Source organism: Solanum lycopersicum, chromosome 4, assembly GCF_036512215.1.
Source record: "Solanum lycopersicum chromosome 4, SLM_r2.1".
NCBI classification, from domain to species: Eukaryota; Viridiplantae; Streptophyta; class Magnoliopsida; order Solanales; family Solanaceae; genus Solanum; species Solanum lycopersicum.
In genome coordinates this window covers 3383883-3403404 of record NC_090803.1, presented here as the reverse complement: position 1 = coordinate 3403404, position 19522 = coordinate 3383883, and the positions used below count along the sequence as shown (strand labels likewise).

Below are 19522 nucleotides of genomic sequence, written 5' to 3'. Positions count from 1 at the left end.
GAGCCTTTTCTCTTAATATATTATGCCTATTTAATTTAATCTCATTTCACATTTATGTTATTCCACTTTGGGTATGTATAATTAGATAACTTAAATTTGTATAAAGTCAAACAAATAAACACATGAGTCTTACGTGACATAATAGATGTACGACACTAGGTATGACACAAATTGCCATGTAGTATGTCACTTTGGACATGTGAGTAATTTATTCAATTTTATACAAGTTTAAGTGTCTACTAGTATACATTTAAAGTTGAAAGGCATAAATGTATAATAAAACCAAATTAAAGGGTATTTTCTTATAGTATTAAATAACAATTTAACTTTAAAATGTTCATTTTATCCTTGATGAAATGATTTATAGTCACAAATTTCTATTCTTCATTTTAGACACAAGCTTTAAAAGTTTTCATTTCTTTATTAGACTCCGTACAAGTCAAACTACTCAAATAAGATGAGACGGAGGGAGTATTAAATAACAATTTTTTAAATTTCTGTTTGATAATTCAGTAAATTAAATTTTGGTTTAATGCAGTATTAACTAATACCATATTGAAGTCATAACCGATTGTATTACAAAATTAATACTATTTCTCCAATAATTTCTAAAAAAAAAAATTCAATGTGGAGGCACGATATAATTGAAAATCAACAAGTAAGAAAACATAAAAAGAAAATAAAAAAATTGATACAACTAAAGACATATATGTACGGATTGTTCATGCTTATTCTTTAACTTTCTTTTTGGCCTTAAAACAAAATAGTCTGGTGGATCCTTATACTTGATCCCTTAAAATATATATCTAATCAAATATGCAAATAAAACATCAATTACTATTTTCATCACAAAATAAGTGTTATCTCACCAACAAAGAAGAAGTTATTTTGTCCAAAATAAGCATCTATCTTAAAAATTCAAAATATATTAAATAAAAACTAATTTAGTAAATTATACATGTATTTAATAATAAACATAATTTTTCCTAGAATAATACTTATTTTAGACTGATAGAATATTTGTATTTATTTTGGTTAGCAACTATATATCAATTTTTCGAAAAAATACCCCCTTTATCCATGCAATGCATTCTTAAGGTCTCAATACTCAAGCTATCATGTCTGTATAGATAAACTAATATTAGATGTTTATCGAAATATGTGTGAATTATTAGCTACGTTCTTCACTTTTTCTATAATGAAATATTATCATTATCGAGATAAAAGAAAATAAACGATTGATAATTTATTTATGTTTTAATAAATATTTTGTGATAATTTAGTTAAGAAACTTACATTGTTAATAGTTGATATATGATATTTTTAAAAAGAACAAAATAGTACTATAGTTTTGTTTTTTTATCCTTTTTAACTCATAAATAACACTACTAGTCCCTATATTATTGCTAAATATTAATCTTAGGTGATACTTGATCGAACATATTTAACTAATTAAATTTACTTTTTTTTCATCCTTTAATCTTTCAAAATTTTCAACATGTCATGTTAGAAATTCCTTCATTTTTTTTGCATTGAGAATTTTTATAAAATTAAGGGATAAGGTATCTAGACTAAGACCGAAAATTCAGACACACGCCTCAATTAAATTAATGTCCTATTTTTCCTAAACTCATTTTTTTTGTAATTTTATTCACCTTGTTGGCTTACGTGGCATCCAAATATCACCCACACGCCTCAACTCTGTGAAGTCATGAAATATGTCACGTAAATCAAAAGATGTACAAAATTACAAAAAAATGAGTTCGAGGGGGTAATTGGATATTAGTTTAGTTAAGATGTGTTTATGAAATTTCGGTCATAGCCTAGAGATATTTGTGGGGAAAATACCCAAGTATCCCCTCAACCTAGTTCAAAAAACAAAGTCAACCATCGTTGTGCCCACAAGATAGTGCCACATAAGTTAAAAAGGGGTAAAAAATTATTAATAAAATAAGTTTAGGGGGTAATAGGACCTTAGTATAGTATAAGTGTGTCCCTGAGATTTCGGGCATAGGTTGAGGGGGTACTTGGGCATTATCCCATATTTGTGTCTTTTATCCCTAAAATTAGACAAAATGTGCAAATTAAAATTACTAGTACTGAATAATGATATGCATATCGTCAATAAATTTAACAGTTTGTTTTTAAAGTAGGTATTATGTTGTTGTTATCATCGTCTTACCCTCACTAAATTCCACTTTATTGTATGATCACCATTAAGTATTAATATGTCATTGTTGTTGTTGGCGTCTTGTGACTTTGATTTACTCAGCGAAATCTACGAAAAGTTTTTGCTTGGATTTAAACTTTACGCGATCGTTTTTATGGCTATTTATTGTTACTACTAATTAAAAACATGAAGAGACACTTCAGAATATTGATCAAATACAAAGATGGTTGCTCTTGTATTAAAAAAAAACACTTTTCAAATTAATTAGCCGATTAACACACTTCTTAATTAAAATGAACAGTTAATTGTGATGAGTCATTACCATACTGTGAACTGTGAATGTACTAATACCAAAACTACCTTGTATAGCTAAACAGATAACCTATTACATAATATGGTAACATTTCACATAACATCATTGATGAAAAAACAAACTGTTTATATTTGTTGAAAATCGAGAAATCTTCGAGAGCCAGCAATACTAAGATTCGAAACATAGTGAATAATACGAAACTTTTGTCTAACTCTACTACAACCCAACTTTAATCCCGACTAGCAGTTGCTTTTCTTATCCTCTTGCCTCTTCTCAACTCGTCTATCATAACTTGTGCATCGTTCACAGGATCTCTTGCAGCCAAAACATTGTCAGGAGTTTGATTCCTGTTTGGTACCAGTTGACGGCTACTAGAATCCTGCTGTGTCTCTCTGAGAATACCCCATAAGTAGCATTTTCGTTGGTATCCTGTCAACGAGTTTCTCAAATGAACATCAAAATGACAACATTTAATGAAAGCACGAAAAAAGTAAAAAAACTTACTCCAGTGACGCAGGGGGAGTTCTGTAGATGTGAAAACCAATAGCTCCCCGTAGGGTGTTAATGCTCGGAGAGCATTTTCTCCACCAACCATATCTTGAACCATACTATCAAATTCATCCTGGTGTCTGTAACGGAGAAAATGAAAATGAAAACAAAAACAAAGGTGAATTTGATGAAAAAGAACTAAGCATGTATAATAAAATGGCGAACATGTACATTACTTACCTTTCCTCCGAGGGGAAGAAAAACAACTTAATGTCATCGACATTAGCCTCTGGTTTGTTGAAATACATAGGCCATACGTCGTCTTTTGAAACCATTTCAAAGTGAAGATGAAGTGGAAGAAGCTTTGCTGTTTCAGCAACATTTGGACTAGCTTTGTCGGAGAGATGAGCAACCACTCCGTCAAGGTTATACTTTTTGTTCCATATGTTATAGCAACCCCTGCAGATACACAATTTTATTCACATTGTATGTATACAACAGGTCCATATTGATGAATTCCGAATAATCTACTCACCTCCAAATAGGATCATCAACAACATGGCTATGTTGTACCAAATCAGTTACAGGTTGGACAGCATCAGAATTCGTCGTTCTAGTGATTTCATTCTCCTTGCAATCATCGCACAGCCAAGGGACGAATTCAGTGAAGGTGACTTTGTCAAGGCAGTAGCTGAAGAGATATAAAACACACAACATTATTAAATCATTATGATTTTGATGATAAGCAGAAAAAGAAACAAAGATCAGATACATTCTCCTCACAACTTAAATTATGAATCCATTGAGTTGTACTCGAAAGCTACAAGCGATCTACGGATAGCCTAGAAAGCAACATAATTTACTAGATTTCAACAAGATTGATCAACTCAATAGAATCTTACCTAATACATTAGACTAACGAGCACTATAAAATTTTCAAAACCGTCCAACTTAGCACTCGACATGTTTCCTAAAAAGCATACGAATAACCACATTATCATTTATATAAGCTATACTTTGTTTTAAAGGTGGCTTTTCATTTGGATTTGGTGATGAGTAGAAAAAAGAAACAATGTAGAGAAACACGCACTTTATTGAATTTTATCGATTCTCAGAGGACCCTTAGCTCAAGTATAGAAAATCAAAGTAAGTATGAAAAGGAAACAATAACAACAACAATCTAAGCATATACCGATATACAACAATAACAATCTAAGCATACCGATGTACAACAACTTCAAGACAGCCAATGCAATGAATGAAGGCATTCGAGAATCCTTTGTCACCGCAGTTTAGACATATTTTCAGCGCCTGCACAACATGGAAAAATAATTATTAAAACTATATTCATATGCATAGCAATATAAAATTACCGCAAAAAATGCATGTACTAAGTACATTAATCAAGTCTAATACGAAGACATAACAACAATACGTTTCAAATGAGAAAACATATCTGTTCCAAAAGACAAACAAGGGGTTTATGTGAATGTGAAGTGATATGATGGCCTTTAATGCCATTAACCTTGACAATCCGTTTCTCAAAATGAAAAATTAAGTCTTCTATTTGAGTCTCCTCCTCTTGAAATATCTATATAAGCATGACCTTTTTGTGAGCAAAAGTGTTTCCTCCTTTCTATTCATATCTTATTCTTAGAATATTTTTGGCAATTGGTTTTGGCAATCTCCAAGCTTTCGGTCTCGAGTGCAGGTGTTTGAGAGTAACGGTAGGACCTTGGGGCGACCAGCTACTAGGATTTGCATCGAACTCGAACCGAAATCTCTTTCAAGGCGGTGGCTTGTCACAATAGAATTTTGTGATAAACTATTTACTACTTTGTAATCCAATCAAATATCAATATTATACTATATATTGTTGCTAGAGTATACCACATATTCTAAAAGTTTTGTTATTTTCTTAAAGCAGGATTGATATAATTATAATTAAAATGATAGACAATTAAAATCACAGTTATTTTTTCACTTTTTAATTTGTCTAATTCACTTCAGTTTGAATCGATCATGTTTTAATATTAGCTTTGTAAAAATATTTTCAATTATTTAAGGTGTTTCTTTAGATATTTTAAGCTCAAGTTATAATCTAAAAAGACATTGTTTTAACTTTAGACCTTTTTTTAAATTGTAACGCCCACTATAATATTGATTATATGAACCTACTTTTGTAATTAAAAGTAATAGAAAATATTATACAAATAAAAATGATACTCTAATTGGTATACTCAATCATATGAAGTTAAATTCTATTTTTAAATATTTCTACTATTAGAATAATTCTGACAATTTGTGCAAAAATTGACATTATTGATTTTTTTTTTTCAAACTATAATCCGTACAAATTCACTTAAGGTTTAAGTGTTTGTGGTGTCACGTAAGAGACACAATAATTTATATATGTCAATTTGTGTCTTACAAATTATTACCAAAAATATTATATCACAAATTAAAAAAATTAATTATCAAATTATAATTATCTATCATGTATTTTAATAATTTACAAACATTAAATAAAATAAGATATCTCTTTTCAAAATTTTATTGGAGCTCTTACTCGGTAAAGAAAACACAACAAATTTATAACAATCAAAAAGTGTAAATGAAATTTGAAGAGTCATCGATATTGAGGAATCAAAAGGCTATATTTCTTTTGAATATTATTCGACTTTTATATTTTAGCAATATCTCAAAATTAAGAAATATATTTAATATGTAGTGATGCAAGTTCATATACTAAATAAGGCATATTTTTGTAATTAAAAGTAATACAAACTATTATACAAGTGAAATTGATGAAGTTTTGATTCTAAATTTTAAATATTTCTACAACTAGAATAATTTTGATAGTTTGTGCAATCCAATTGAAAAAGTTTTCAAAACTAAAATTTCTAAGACAAGTGAAAAAATTCTAAGATACGTACCATGGTGGACATTCAGAATTATATTAGATTCTGATAGCGGATATGGAGCGATCTCTAGAAGGTTTTTCTTTCTTTGAAAATTCAAGAAATCCTAACCAACCTTTTTCATTGAAGAAAAATAGCGTGACGTTGAAACTAGGTGATGAAAATAAGATAAAAAAACACTATAGATTATATATATGATGGGTTGGTTAAACGTTACTGATCAATGTGATCTCAAATAAATCAAATATTTTTTGGAAAAAATGAATAAAATGAAGACTTAAATGACTATTTAATTGACAATTGAAATCACAAGGCTATACTTATTAAAAATTTATTCCACTTTTATATTTACCACAACAGTCAGTAATGAAATCTTGTAAGAAATTATAACTTATGATTGCAATTTTATCTAATATATATATATATTCTCACTTAAAAGAAAATGTCTATTTCAACTTGCTATCCACCATTAAGCCTGATATCTTGAAGCAATTTAATTAATTTTTTTTTGGTTAAAAAAAGATAATTTTATTTAATAAAACAAAGAATTAAATTAATCTTTAATTGACAATCGAAATCAAAACGCTATATTTAAAACATTATTCGATTTTTATATTTTAGAAAATAATCAATGAAAAAGTCTTGTAAGAAATTATAACTCATATACGATTTTATCTAATTTAATATACATTTAGTAAGGCTAATTATAAATTGAGATTATATTATTCATCTACGTATATCTTATACATAGTTGACCGCAATGGTATATGTGCATTGTTTGTTAAACATAAGGGTATATATATCCTCGTTAAATAATAATAAAAAATATTATACAAGTAAAAATGATATTCTATTTGGTATACTCAATCAAATGAAGTTCAATTCCATTTTAAATGTTTCTACTACAAAAATAATTATAATGATTCGTGCAACAATTGACTCAATTCAAAAAAGTTCTTCAAATTATAATCTATGCAAATTCACTAAGATATAAGCATTTGTGGTGTTACGTAAGGCACAATAATTTTATATATGTCAATTTGTGCCTTAGGAATTAGTATAGAAAATATGATATCGCTAACTGAAAAAAAAAAAAAAACTCTATAATAAACTATCATGTATTTTAATAATTTATGAAAATAAAATATATAAGAAAAAATGTAAAATAAGATTTTCCTTTTCAAAATTTTATCGGGCTCTTACTCGGTAAAATCACAACAACTTTGTAATAATCAAAAAGTTTAAAAAATTATTCCAAATCAAACCAGAGAAATGAGGAAATTCGAAGAGACATACCATGGCGAGGAATCCAAATCAATCGGAGATTGATGAAAAATTCGATAATAGATTAGAATCTAGTTAGCTGGTATGGAGTGATAGAATTTTTTTCTATTTTGAGAATTCAAGTATTCTAGTTTAATGTTAATTGACTCTTTAATTGACAATCGAAAATCAAAAGTCTATATATATTAAAAAATTTATTTCATTTTTATATTTTACCAAAATAGTCAATACGAAGTCTTGTAAGAAATTAATAACTCATAATTGCATGTTTATCTAATTTATTCATTTATTTTCACTTATAAGAAAATGTAGCCTTCATCTAGCTATCCACAATTAAGGTTTATATTTTGAAGCAATTTAATATTTTTTTGAATAAAAAGTAATTCTATTTAATAAAATAAAGAATTAAAAGACTTTTTAATTGACAAACGAAATCAAAAAGCTATTTTTATTTAAAACATTGTTCAACATTTGTATTTTGCCAATATCTCAAAATTAAGGAATATATTTGAACTTTATGGACGTAATGTCATATACTAATTAAGACATATTTTTGTAATTAAAAGTAATACAAAAAATATACTAGTGAAAATGATGAAGTTTTGATTCTATTTTTAAATATTTCTACAATTAATTTAATTTTGATAGTTTGTGCAATAATTAATCTAATCGAAAAAGTTTTCATAACTAAAATCCATAAGACAAGTGAGAATATTCTAAGATACAAACTAAGATGGAAATTCAGAATTATATTAGGCTCTGATAGCGGGTATGGAGCGATCAATAGGAGGGTTTTCTTTCTTTGAGAATTTAAGAAATACTAACCTAGCCTTTTCTATCGAAGAAAATTAGCATTAAGTTGAATCTAGGTGATGAAAATAAGTAAAGTACATTATAATATATATATATATATATATATATATATATATATATATTATAATAAAATAGTTAACCAGCGTTGGACCCACAAAATAATGTCACGTAGGTCAAAAAGAGGTAGAAAATCATTAATAAAATAAGTTAATGGGGATAAATAAACTAAGATCTTCTTTTTCAAAATGTTAGTAAAAAATTATACTAAATCAAACAAGACAATTGAAGAAATTCTACGTACATATCATGATGAAAAATAAAGATAATTCACTACAGTAAAAATAACTTTTAGCGGCAATAAATGGACGCATTAATAAAGAGTGTTAAAATCTTTATCGGCACTAGTTAAGTGACATTAGATCAAATGTCGTTGTTTGGTCATATTTTAGAAATATTATTTATACCTATGGTATTTTATTATGTTTTTATTGAATATTTATCGTTCTAACAAGTTTATAAAATTTTTTTACATGAAATACACATGCAAAATACGTGTTTAAAAACTAATTTTATTAATAAGTGTTATCTACATTGTACATATCCCATCTTTGGATTGACTAAGATTTCTTTCGTACTCAAAAAGAAAAAAAAAACTTCTATCGCTTCATATCCGATTATCATATTGTTACCTAGTTCTGAATTGTCATCAATCTCCAATCACTACATCAAAAATGAGATTTAACGACAATTAATTAGAAATTGTTGCTATATATGTATTTTTTAGCGGTAATTACCACTATTTGTATATGTCCCTGACATATTTTTATAATTAAAAGTAATATAAAATATTACGCAAACGAAAATGATGCTCTAATCAAATAAAATTTTGATTCTATTTTTAAATTATTCTACCACTAGAATAATGTTTAGTTTGTGCAACAATTAATCCAATTAAAAATGTTTTCACAACTAAAATCCATAAGACAAGTGACAAAATTCTAAGATACATATCATATGAAAATTTAGAACTATATATATATCAGACTCTAGTAACGAATATGAAGCGATTGATATAAGTTTTTTTTTTTAGAATTCAAAAAATCCTAATCAGCCTTTTTTTGTTTAAGAAAATTAGTGTGACGATGAAGCTAGCCAATCAAAATAAGGGAAATATTATAGTTTATATATGATGGGTTGGTTAAACGTTATAGATCAACTAGTGAAATTATTCGTGCTTCGCGCGACTATATAAAATATTTATAAGATAATAATATGAAATATGTAATATTTAGGTTAGTATCGAATATATAGATAATATTTATATTTCTCCTCGTCTGCGATATCATAGTTTTTTTTAAACATATAAAATATATTTATTTATTTTCTATATGTATATATTAGAACAAGATATTCATTGTGGTGAAGTAAATTACATAAGATACCTTTTATGTTTTGAACAATGTGATCTCTCTCGATTATAAAAAATTATATTCGATGTCGAGGATCATTCTAAAATAATCTCTATATATATACGACATAGTGGTTAGATCTGCATACGTTTTATCCTTTCCATATTCTACTTTGTAGATTTCATTGAATATGATGTTGTGTTGTTGTTGATACTATACCAAATCAATAAAGGTAAGTATTTTCAAGATCAATCACAACTAGTTTATGAATCATAGAGTTTAAACAACTCGGACAACATGTAATACTGATCTTCACAATAACTAAAGTCATAACTCAGAAATGGACCTTTTAACTAATTGGTTTCAGCTGTCATCTACGCTTTCCAACTTTGAGTGTGTATAAAGACATATAAACTTATATAAATTAAACAAGTAGACATACACGTCCTACATGACATAATACATGTAAGACGCTGCATAGGACACAAAATTGTCATGTAGGAAGAATACGTCTATTTGTTCAATTCTATACAAGTTTAAGCATCTACTTGTGCAAACTAAAAGTTGGAGAGCATAGTATCAAACTAAAGTCAAATTAAACGGCATATTTATGCGTTATGTCATAACAAAATAAGCAATGAACTACAACAAGACACCAACCATATATACTCATGAACAACTTAACTAAAACAAATAAAGAAGACATAATCTATAAATATTTCCTTTTACTTGGTCTCGGCTTATATTTATATCTTCCAACTTTGATGGTACACTAGTAGACATTTAAGCTTGTATAAAATTGAACAAGTAAATACATATCCTACATGCCATCTAACACTGAAATTTGCATCCTACATGGTATCCTTATACCACGTAATTTGTTTAACTTTATACACGTTTGAGTGTCTATTTTTGCACACCAACACATTTATATATATGTCAATACAAAATTTAGCGGCAATAGTATAATTTGTTGCTTTTAGCAACGATAATTACTAAATATAAGTATTTATAACCAAAACTCTATATAAATGTTGTTAACTCAATTTATCATACTGAATGCAATGACATTAACTCAATTACCACTAAATGTCTCTTTTGCTATAGTGCTCGTAAGTGAAGTTCTAGTATTGGACCATACATGCATCAGAATGTGAAGGGGTTATCGAAAAATACTATAAAAAGAATAACTAAACATTCAGAAAAAAAGAAAAGTGTGATAATCGAAATACAGTAGAGAGCGAAAAAGTTCAACTGTCACGAAACTAAATTAATCCAAAAGGAAAAAACTTGGATGAAGATTTATCATCTGAAATACACTTTAACAAATGAAGGGAAAAAAACTTATTCAAGGTCAAGATACAAACAAGATCATATGCTATAAGATTACAACAACAAAAAAAAAGTTTGAACATGCCTACACCAATCCAATCCTTTTCACTTCCTCTCTTCTATAGCTTCACCAGATTATAAGGATCTTTTCCTCCATTGAACTATAAATAGAGGTTGATCAAGCAAGGGGGGTGGGGTGGGGGTGGGGGTGGGGGGTATTACGTAGGCTTCAACTGTCTAACCTATTTCACTTGTCTTTTCTGTCTTTCAGTCTACTGATACATCATGCCAGAATGGGAAACAAATTCTTCCAGTCTTTCTACAGAAATTTGTAGTGTGTGAAGGAATCTATCTGTATACATCATATATGTCCTTTCTGCACGAAAAAGCAGCGTATACCTGATATAAACCTGCATAGTGTCATCAGATACCACAATCAGAATCCTACGCCAAAACATACAGAAACTACTAATTATGCCCCCAAGTCATGGACCAGGATTCATTTCTCCCCGGGCAGCCCAGCACGGAAGGGCCTGACCACTTTGGGCCTTATGTACACAGTCTTACTTTGCATTTATGCAAGAGGCTGTTTTTCTTCCTCTGAGCTCCCCCACGGAAGGGCCAGACAACTATGGGCCTTGTGTACACAGCCTTACCTTGCATTCTGCAAGAGGCTGTTTTCTTCCTCTGCCTTGGTAAAATGTCACAAACATTGACTTCTATTACCAAACATGTACAATTTTTTCTCTTTTCAGGAAAAAAGAGTTCAAGAGAATAAATTAACAGATCAATTGGGTGAGAGGCCAGAGGTTCCAAAGCAAAACTAAATCATTCCTAACACCCAAATAACTGTTCAGTAAAAAATGGAACACAACTATCGTCTAATTCTTATGTTGGAAGCTGCCAAAAAAAAAAGCCCAACTGGAAGTGTTCCATTCCGAGGGCAGTGCCAACGCAGCCACGCAGGAACCTGAAGTACCACCTGGTCTATGAGGGAATAGCTTACTTAATATAAGCACATGATCTAAGAGAAAAATCAGCTTATACGATGGGATTTCCAACTAGAATCCATCAACTAAAGCAGTATCTGGGAGAATTCAGAACTTACAACACACCAATGGCTCTAAGAAAACGAATAAAGAGAGTAAAGGAGGAGAAATTGATTCACCTTTCGCAAGCTTCATTTTTTGTGTCTCTTCTTAGAACTGAAGAAGCTTGGCAAATATCTTGTTCTAGTATAAGGGAAGCCAAAGAATCGGACAAAATTTTGGCAATCCTTTACTGCAGTACCTTCACCGCCTGATGCACTTATATGACTCAAGTATGTCTTGCCTTCATATATGAAAGAGAGTTGCTGCCATAAAAGCACGCTTAAACCTATCTCGATAGAGACACTAGCAATAAACAGGTAAATAAGAACAAGTCCTCTCGCGGGTAGAAACAACATAGAACTCATAAATGCAACAAAAATATCTTTTAACATTCTCATAACCAACTTTTGACCAAAAGCCCCAGTCAGAAGGTGGATTTGCCAGTTGTTTAATGGTGGCCAGATATGATAAACTGCATATACAGACATGATGGACGCGTAAATCATGCCAATGATTGCTGAAATGAGGAAAAGGATAAAATGCCGATGGTTTGCTGCACCAACACAGTTTCCAATCTGATAAATAAATGAAGCAACTGTTATCATGAGAAAATAATACGACTACTGCACTATTTTTTCATGTCAATCACACAGGAATTAGATGGGAGATGAATGTACAGCCAGATGAAGTATGGTGGAAGCCAGAGAAATCAGGCAAATATTCCGTTAAAGGTTTCTATTTCGCAATACAGGAAAACAACAGTATGTTGGGATCTATTTCGTCATTTTCAAGGAAACATAGATAGAGACAAAGGCCCTTATATAATTTTGGTTGTCATCCCTCTTTGTATAGGATGATTAGTTGGAGAAAATGGAAGATGTAATGGAAGGATGATACCATGATTGGAGTAAATGATTTTAGTGGGTTTATAGCCTTTTTAAGTCCCTTACAATCTTGTAGAGCATTACCCCACCTCCTTGCTATATTTGCGAATAAATATTCTTATCATCAAACAAGAAATTTGTCCCTCTTCAAGGAATTGGAGCAAGAAACACCACTACATCAATTCATAAAAAATCAGTAGTTCTGGATACTGTTAATCGGTGAGCATGCTACACATGAAGCAATTAAAATCAAAATATATGCACCCGGAACCCAGACCTATATCTCTCTTGATTTTCTGTCCATATTCTGAAAGGAGTTCATTTTCTCTTCACTCTCTCCATTGCAAGTTGTTCCTAACTGGTAACCAGTGTTACTAAAAGCCATTGCTTCATTGCTTGAATGGATGATGTGAGAGGTCATGACCTTATGAGTGAAGCCATGCAATTCAAATAAGAGTGCACTTCAAACAAAGATGTGCAAGGTGGTCATGAGAATTAGTTGATTCTTTGAATCTCGATTTGGAAGAGTTGAATCAATATTGACATTATTTGTATATTGGATGCTGAAATTAGTTATTTTAATTGATTGATTATTTTAGCACAAAATTCATTTACATATGGTATCTTTGAATTGTGCACTTTAATTATTTATGGTTTTTCAACCTTGTTGCTCTTTCTTTCACTTTTCAAAACACTGCTAGTAACACATGAGTATCTTTTACCCTCTGGTGTTCGCTCCCTCTAATAAGGTTCTTTTTTCTATTTGAGGTAGTTTTACTGCCCTATTTTCCCTCAACAACAATAGCTAGCACCATTTTCAGTTTGATAAAGCATAAAATGTAACAGTAAGAAGATTCAAGTTTCTTGTAATTGAGTAGGACAGAATATAACACTAATACCAACAACTTTCTGACAATCAGATTCTGACATCCTTCTTACTTCTTTTTTTTTTTAAAAAAAAAAGAGAAACCAAAGAGAAAATAACATAGCTAGTACAACACTGTAAAATAAGGAAGTATAAATTTGAGTCACTTTTCACCCCTTTTTCTCTCTGTTAGGACATCATACCTATCGATGTCAAGTATGATAGGTGTCTATAGATTTAACTCAGTTCCTTGTAAAGGATCTTCCTTTTTCTCTTTAAAACTGTATAAGAATCCTGGTTAACTCTTTCAAATATTTGCTCTCTACCTATTTTACTTGTACTGTTCTTTTTTCCTCTTTTCGAGTGGGGGGTGGTAGAAGTTTAGGTCAAGGAGTTAAAATGTGATAGATCTGAAATGTCAAAGCTAAAATTTGACACTGAGGTATACATATAATATTTGCATTTGACCAGGTGGTTTAGAATAGGATCAAGCATCTTATCAACACCCATGGGGATCAAAGGTTTTCGTATTTCAGAAGTGAAAAAAAACAAGTACATAATCATGCAATGGACCAATACATATAACTGTGTTCAGCACTATCTATAAGCGATTTTTAAACTAAAAAGAATCATCAAGCTAATATCACCGACCTAATATTTTTACAACATAGGGTCCACCTCAATTCTAGGCTTAAACTCCCAGACACGTGGTTATCCTTGTCTATTAGGCTTCTTAAATTTCTCAGCTACCTTCTTGTCATCTGTTCTCTAGACACAATTAATAGCATAACCTTCTAGAGAATAAAACAGCTTCTCCAAAGTGTAAAGAATAAAGAAAACTTACAAATGGACAATGATGATCCATGTCCAATACGCACATCCCACAAGAACGGCAATGATGTGCCCTAGGTGACTTTGGCTTTGCACAATATTCACAAAATCTATAATTTTCAAGTGCTCCTTTTGTCACAGCAGGATAGCTACCCCATATTATGTTTGGTGGAGCACCAGCAGATCGAAATGCAGAAAGGCTAAATGTGGACAAGGTAAATATGGACAATATTATAGCAATCAAAATGTTAACACCTCCATAGATGTAACCGAGAGAAAGTAATACCGGATAAATGGCCCAAATACCGCCACCTGAAAAACCAAAAAGCATATCAAAACTGAGTGTATAATGAAGTCTTCCATCTAACAACAAATTGAGATAAAGCTGCAAAGAAATGCCCATACAATTAGCACAATGACATACAAGAAAATATACGTAGACAAATAAGAGAGACAAAAATGTATATGTGGAACTTGATGCATTTTATGCTGCAATTGCAAGGATGTGTTGCATTGAATGACTAGAAACAATAAAAAGGCAAATTAGCAGTACGACCACAAACTGTTTGAGCATCTAAATAGAATAGAATAAGAGACAATAGAAACTGCGCACATGCAGGCCATTATCTGTTTGATCAGCATCAATCATAGTGACCTAGTCTAACTTTAAATTACACAAATTTCGTTGATACGGCAGTCTTGGTGGCTTCCAGCATGGATAAACTTCTTGATTTCTCTCCATGCTGTTTTATTTCAGTGGTTAGGCACAAGAAAAGTAGCAGAGGGTTATACTAAGAACCGGGGGATATACATGAAACACAAAAACAAAGAGATGTCCACATTGACTTCTGCTGCATTAAAAACTGACATGAAAATCATTCAAATAGTGTAAGCCTTATATAAAGATAAAGGAGATAGAGAAGGCAATAACCATACAGCTAAAAGTTCAATCATGAAAAGAATCAAATATTCCCGCAGATCAGGGATGCAGGGGAGATGATGGATGTTTCATCACTTACATATTACCAATAGTATGAAGACAATGAGGATGCTGACAAAGCACCGGTCTCGCAATCGTCTCCACCTGAAGTTCTGGTTCTCACATTTAATTATGTTCTGGTTACTTATAGCTCCACACCAGAAACACTTGAAAGCAGGCACATGTGGTGAAACAAGTACACGGAGCCCACAGCCCCAACATGTCGTTTCATGATCATCACTTACAGATGTCACATTATGCTCCTCCTACAATAGCACGCCATTGAGAAACTAAGCTGTTCCGTATTGATTCAAGAATGTCTAAATTATCCAACCTCAGAGAGAAAAAAGATAGAAATTAGTGAAATCAACTTTGAGAGAAGCTTGATGATTTTGAGTTAGAGTGAGACTAGCTGAAATGGTTAGTTACCTCTACCAACGACAGGTAGGGAACTTCAAAAGCATTACTTCAACGATAGAAAGAAGTAGAAAAATCATGTCAACAGAGGCTAAAAAGCTATGTGATTTCCTTCCATTCACTTAAGACATGGTAGACAGATATACGGATACTCCTAAGAAACCAAATTCAGTGAAATAGTTGAGGTGCTTGCAAGCTAGTCAAATATAAGGTTATCCAAAAAAAAAAAGAGTAGACAGAAGGTGTAAAAGTTTTTATCAGAACCAAAAACAAAAGAAGGAAGAAAGGAAACAAAGAGGCGATAAAAGGAATCCCTGCTACGAAGATACTCAAACACAGGCAGGCACACATACGAAAAGAAAAGAAGATGAAATTTTGGTCAATTACCAAAATAATAGAAAATCCACTGATCAAGTATCGTCTAATAAATTATAAGAAGGAAACAGAAATGGGGTTTATCGAAAATGAAGCTTATCGGAGATACAACTGAGAAAAAAAGAGATAGAAAATTAGTGAAATCAACTTTGGGAGAAGCTTAAATGCTGCTGAGTTAACGAGTGAGACATGCTTAAATGGTAAGTTATCTCCACCTTCAACCACAGGTAGGGCATTTCAAAAGAAATTATTTAACAATAAAGTAGACAAATGTCATCAACCAGGGGCGGAGCTACAAGTAAGGGTGGTCATGCGAGCACCCTTCTTCGGAAAATTTATAGGTAAAATATTGTCTAATATTGGATATATAATAAATTGAACAACCTTTAACACAATAGAAGGCTGGTAGTCGGGTGGTAAGTGTGATCATTGATGTCTTCAAGGTCTGTGGTTCGATCCACACTGTTTGTATTTTTTTAACACAAATTTCTTTTTACCAAAAGAAAACAGAAATAGCCCCCCACACACCATTTTCAACCTTAAATTTTGATTAACCTAATAATTAAGATTTTCTATTTTCTTTATATTTTTTGACCTATATTAAGTGCATTATCAGGTATAACAAAGATAAAATTAAAGATTATTATCCACTGTTATATTTTTTATTATTTCTACACAATTCTTTTAGAAAATGTGAAATAGTTAAGAATCTTATTAAAAGAAAAGGTAAATATGGAAAAAATGTTTCAACAATTCTCTCAAACTTTGAAAAACTCAATTATTATGAATCATGAAAAAAATCTCAACAACTCATTTAATATGAACAAGAGGGAGTATATTCAACTAGAAGCTTGACTTTTGTCCATTAATTTTGATTTATACCATTGATTGTATTATAATTGTAAGTGTATGTATTATTTAGTTATTAAGTGATATGTAATTTAATTTTAAAATTTGGGTGCACCCACTCATCAATAAAAAAAACTTTTGTGCACCCACTCTGCTAAAGAAGAAATTACCGACTCTTTCAAAGTTTGAACACCCTTGGAGAAATTCCTGGCTCCGCCACTGGTATCACCAGAGGCAAAAAACCGACATGATTTCCTTCCATTTGGCTAAGTCATGGTAGTCGTTAGACAGATTTAGACTTACAGGATTCAGAATTCAGTGAAATAGTTGAGGTGCTTGCAAGCAAGCAAAACACAAGGTTCATCAAAAATGTAGACAAGTGGTGTAAAACTTTAATTAGAACCAAAATAAACGAAGAAAGAAAGGAAACAAAACAGGGAAAAGGAATATCCCAGCTATGAAATTCCAACCTCTTGTAGTCAAATGCAAGCACACATACCCAAAAGAAAAAGAAGACATTCTTGATCAATTACTTAAAAGTAAAAGGAAGTCCACTGGCCAAGCATATAAAAATTATAAGGACACAGAATCAGGGTATATACTACGTAGACAAAAATGATTGCTAACGATGAACAAAAATGCATCTAAGCATACCAGAGATACAACTTAGCAAAAAAAGGAAAGGAAATTAGTGGAATCAACTTTCAGAGAAGCTTAAATGCTTCTAAATTATCGAGTGAGACTTGCTCAAATGTTTAAGTTACCACACTTACCTCTACCTCCAACCATAGATAGGGCATTTCAAAAGCAAATACTTTAATGATAAGAGTATACAAGTGGTATCAATAGAGGTAAAAAAAAATCCATGTGATTTCCTTCCATATTGCTTAACAACAACAACAACAACATACTGAATAGGCAAATATAATCCCATAAGTGAAATCTACGGAGGGTACTGTTTGCATATACCGTACCAGATGTACATATACCTTACCCTACCTTGAGAGGTAGAAAGTTTGTTTCAAATAGAAACCTCGGCTCAAGTAAAAGCATTACATAAAACAATTTGAAAAAAGAGAACAACGTGATTGAAGAAGCCAAGACAAACCGCTAAAGAAAGTGACAAATCCTCCTCCTCCAATATTGAAAAACATAGTGAAATAGTTGCAGTGTGCGCAAGGCAGCAAGCTAGCCAGACAAAAGCAAAAGAAATAGGCAAATAGTGTAAAACTTTTTCTTTTCTTTTATGACGATAATATCCTGACCAGCTTTCGCATGCCTCAACTAATATCACGAGATATCTACCACTTCCTAACTCTATCTGCCAACTTTTACCCGAACAAAAAGCAAAAATGGAATCCCTGGTGTATGAATTCCAACCTCCTATACTCAAACGCAGAAAGCATACCCCACCCCACCCTACCCCATCCCACACACAAAAAGAAAGACAAAAAATTTATCAAATAACTCAAAATAACAGGAAAAAATCAATTTTTTTCTCTTCAGATCCACTGATCAACCATTATACAATAATAATAATCGACAAAAAGGAAACAAAATGGGGATATAGACAAAAATTGATCGTCAACGATGAGCAGATATTCATTTAAAACATACCGGATATAGAATGTCATCATCGGCGGCGGAGGTGGAGGACCTCATCGCCGTCGTAGAGGTGGTGGCGGAGTCCGCAAAATCCATGATTCCGACCACCTTTCACGGCGTCAACCGCTGTATTACGGTTGTTGGTTCAATTTCTACCGAAATGTATAACGACATAATTTCTTTTTCAAAATTTCTTTCCGGTAATATCTATAAAAATCTTTGAATATTATAATTCAAGAAAAAAAAAATTGAAAAGTCAAATTTAGTGATAATAAAAAATAATAGGAAATAAATGGAAGGAAATTAAAAGTCAATTGTTTCAAAGTTAACATCAATAATTTTGAGTATGAAATTATATTTTATTAAAGGATGATTTCAAAAAAAAAATTACTAAATTTAACTCATTTATATTGTAAAAATTATAAGCCATACATAATAACTCATATTATTTTTTAAAAATGTTTTATTGTTATAACAATTTGTATAAATTTGTTCTTTAATATATAAATTTTGGTAATGTTATACCAAAAAACAAATTCTAAGTCATTTCAAAATTTACATAATCCACATATAAAGTTGCATTAATAAATTTTAAATATAGATGATATAAACAAAAGAAAAATTAAAAATATAAAATACTAATTAATAAATGATAAAAATTATATATCAGACACTAAATAATTTTTAAAAATATATAATATTTATCTTTATTATTAGCGACAAGTGTTAGAATATTTTATAAAATTAATTAAAATGCGTACAAATTATTTAAAGTATAATTAAAAAAAAATAAAAAAATCTCACACTAGTTTATGACGTGTAAGGCATTCTCTTCCACCAAACTAGTCTCCATATCCATTTTGCCCCACACTTTGCAAATACACATACAAGACAA

At 30.8% G+C, this 19522-nt stretch overlaps 1 protein-coding gene across 1 annotated transcript; it reads right to left on the bottom strand.

The window, feature by feature from the left end:
• Positions 1-10700: 10700 nt before the first annotated feature.
• LOC101260039 (protein S-acyltransferase 11) lies at positions 10701-18960 on the bottom strand. Its single transcript, XM_004236780.5, has 5 exons — positions 18640-18960; positions 15422-15647; positions 14416-14714; positions 11900-12397; positions 10701-11141 (listed from the first exon to the last, which is right to left on the bottom strand). Exons 1-4 carry the CDS (start codon positions 18721-18723, stop codon positions 11912-11914), a joined length of 1095 nt encoding a protein of 364 aa, XP_004236828.1. The 5' UTR covers positions 18724-18960; the 3' UTR covers positions 10701-11141; positions 11900-11911.
• Between the last annotated feature and the right edge of the window lie 562 nt (positions 18961-19522).

Coding starts and splice junctions, on each gene's coding strand:
- LOC101260039 (XM_004236780.5), bottom strand. CDS start 18,723: ATGGATTTTGCGGACTCCGCCACCACCTCTACGACGGCGATGAGGTCC. Junction 14,715..15,421: donor CTTCATACTATTGGTAATAT/GTAAGTGATGAA, acceptor TTGGTTTTTCAG/GTGGCGGTATTTGGGCCATT. Junction 12,398..14,415: donor TGGATCATCATTGTCCATTT/GTAAGTTTTCTT, acceptor TTTATTTATCAG/ATTGGAAACTGTGTTGGTGC.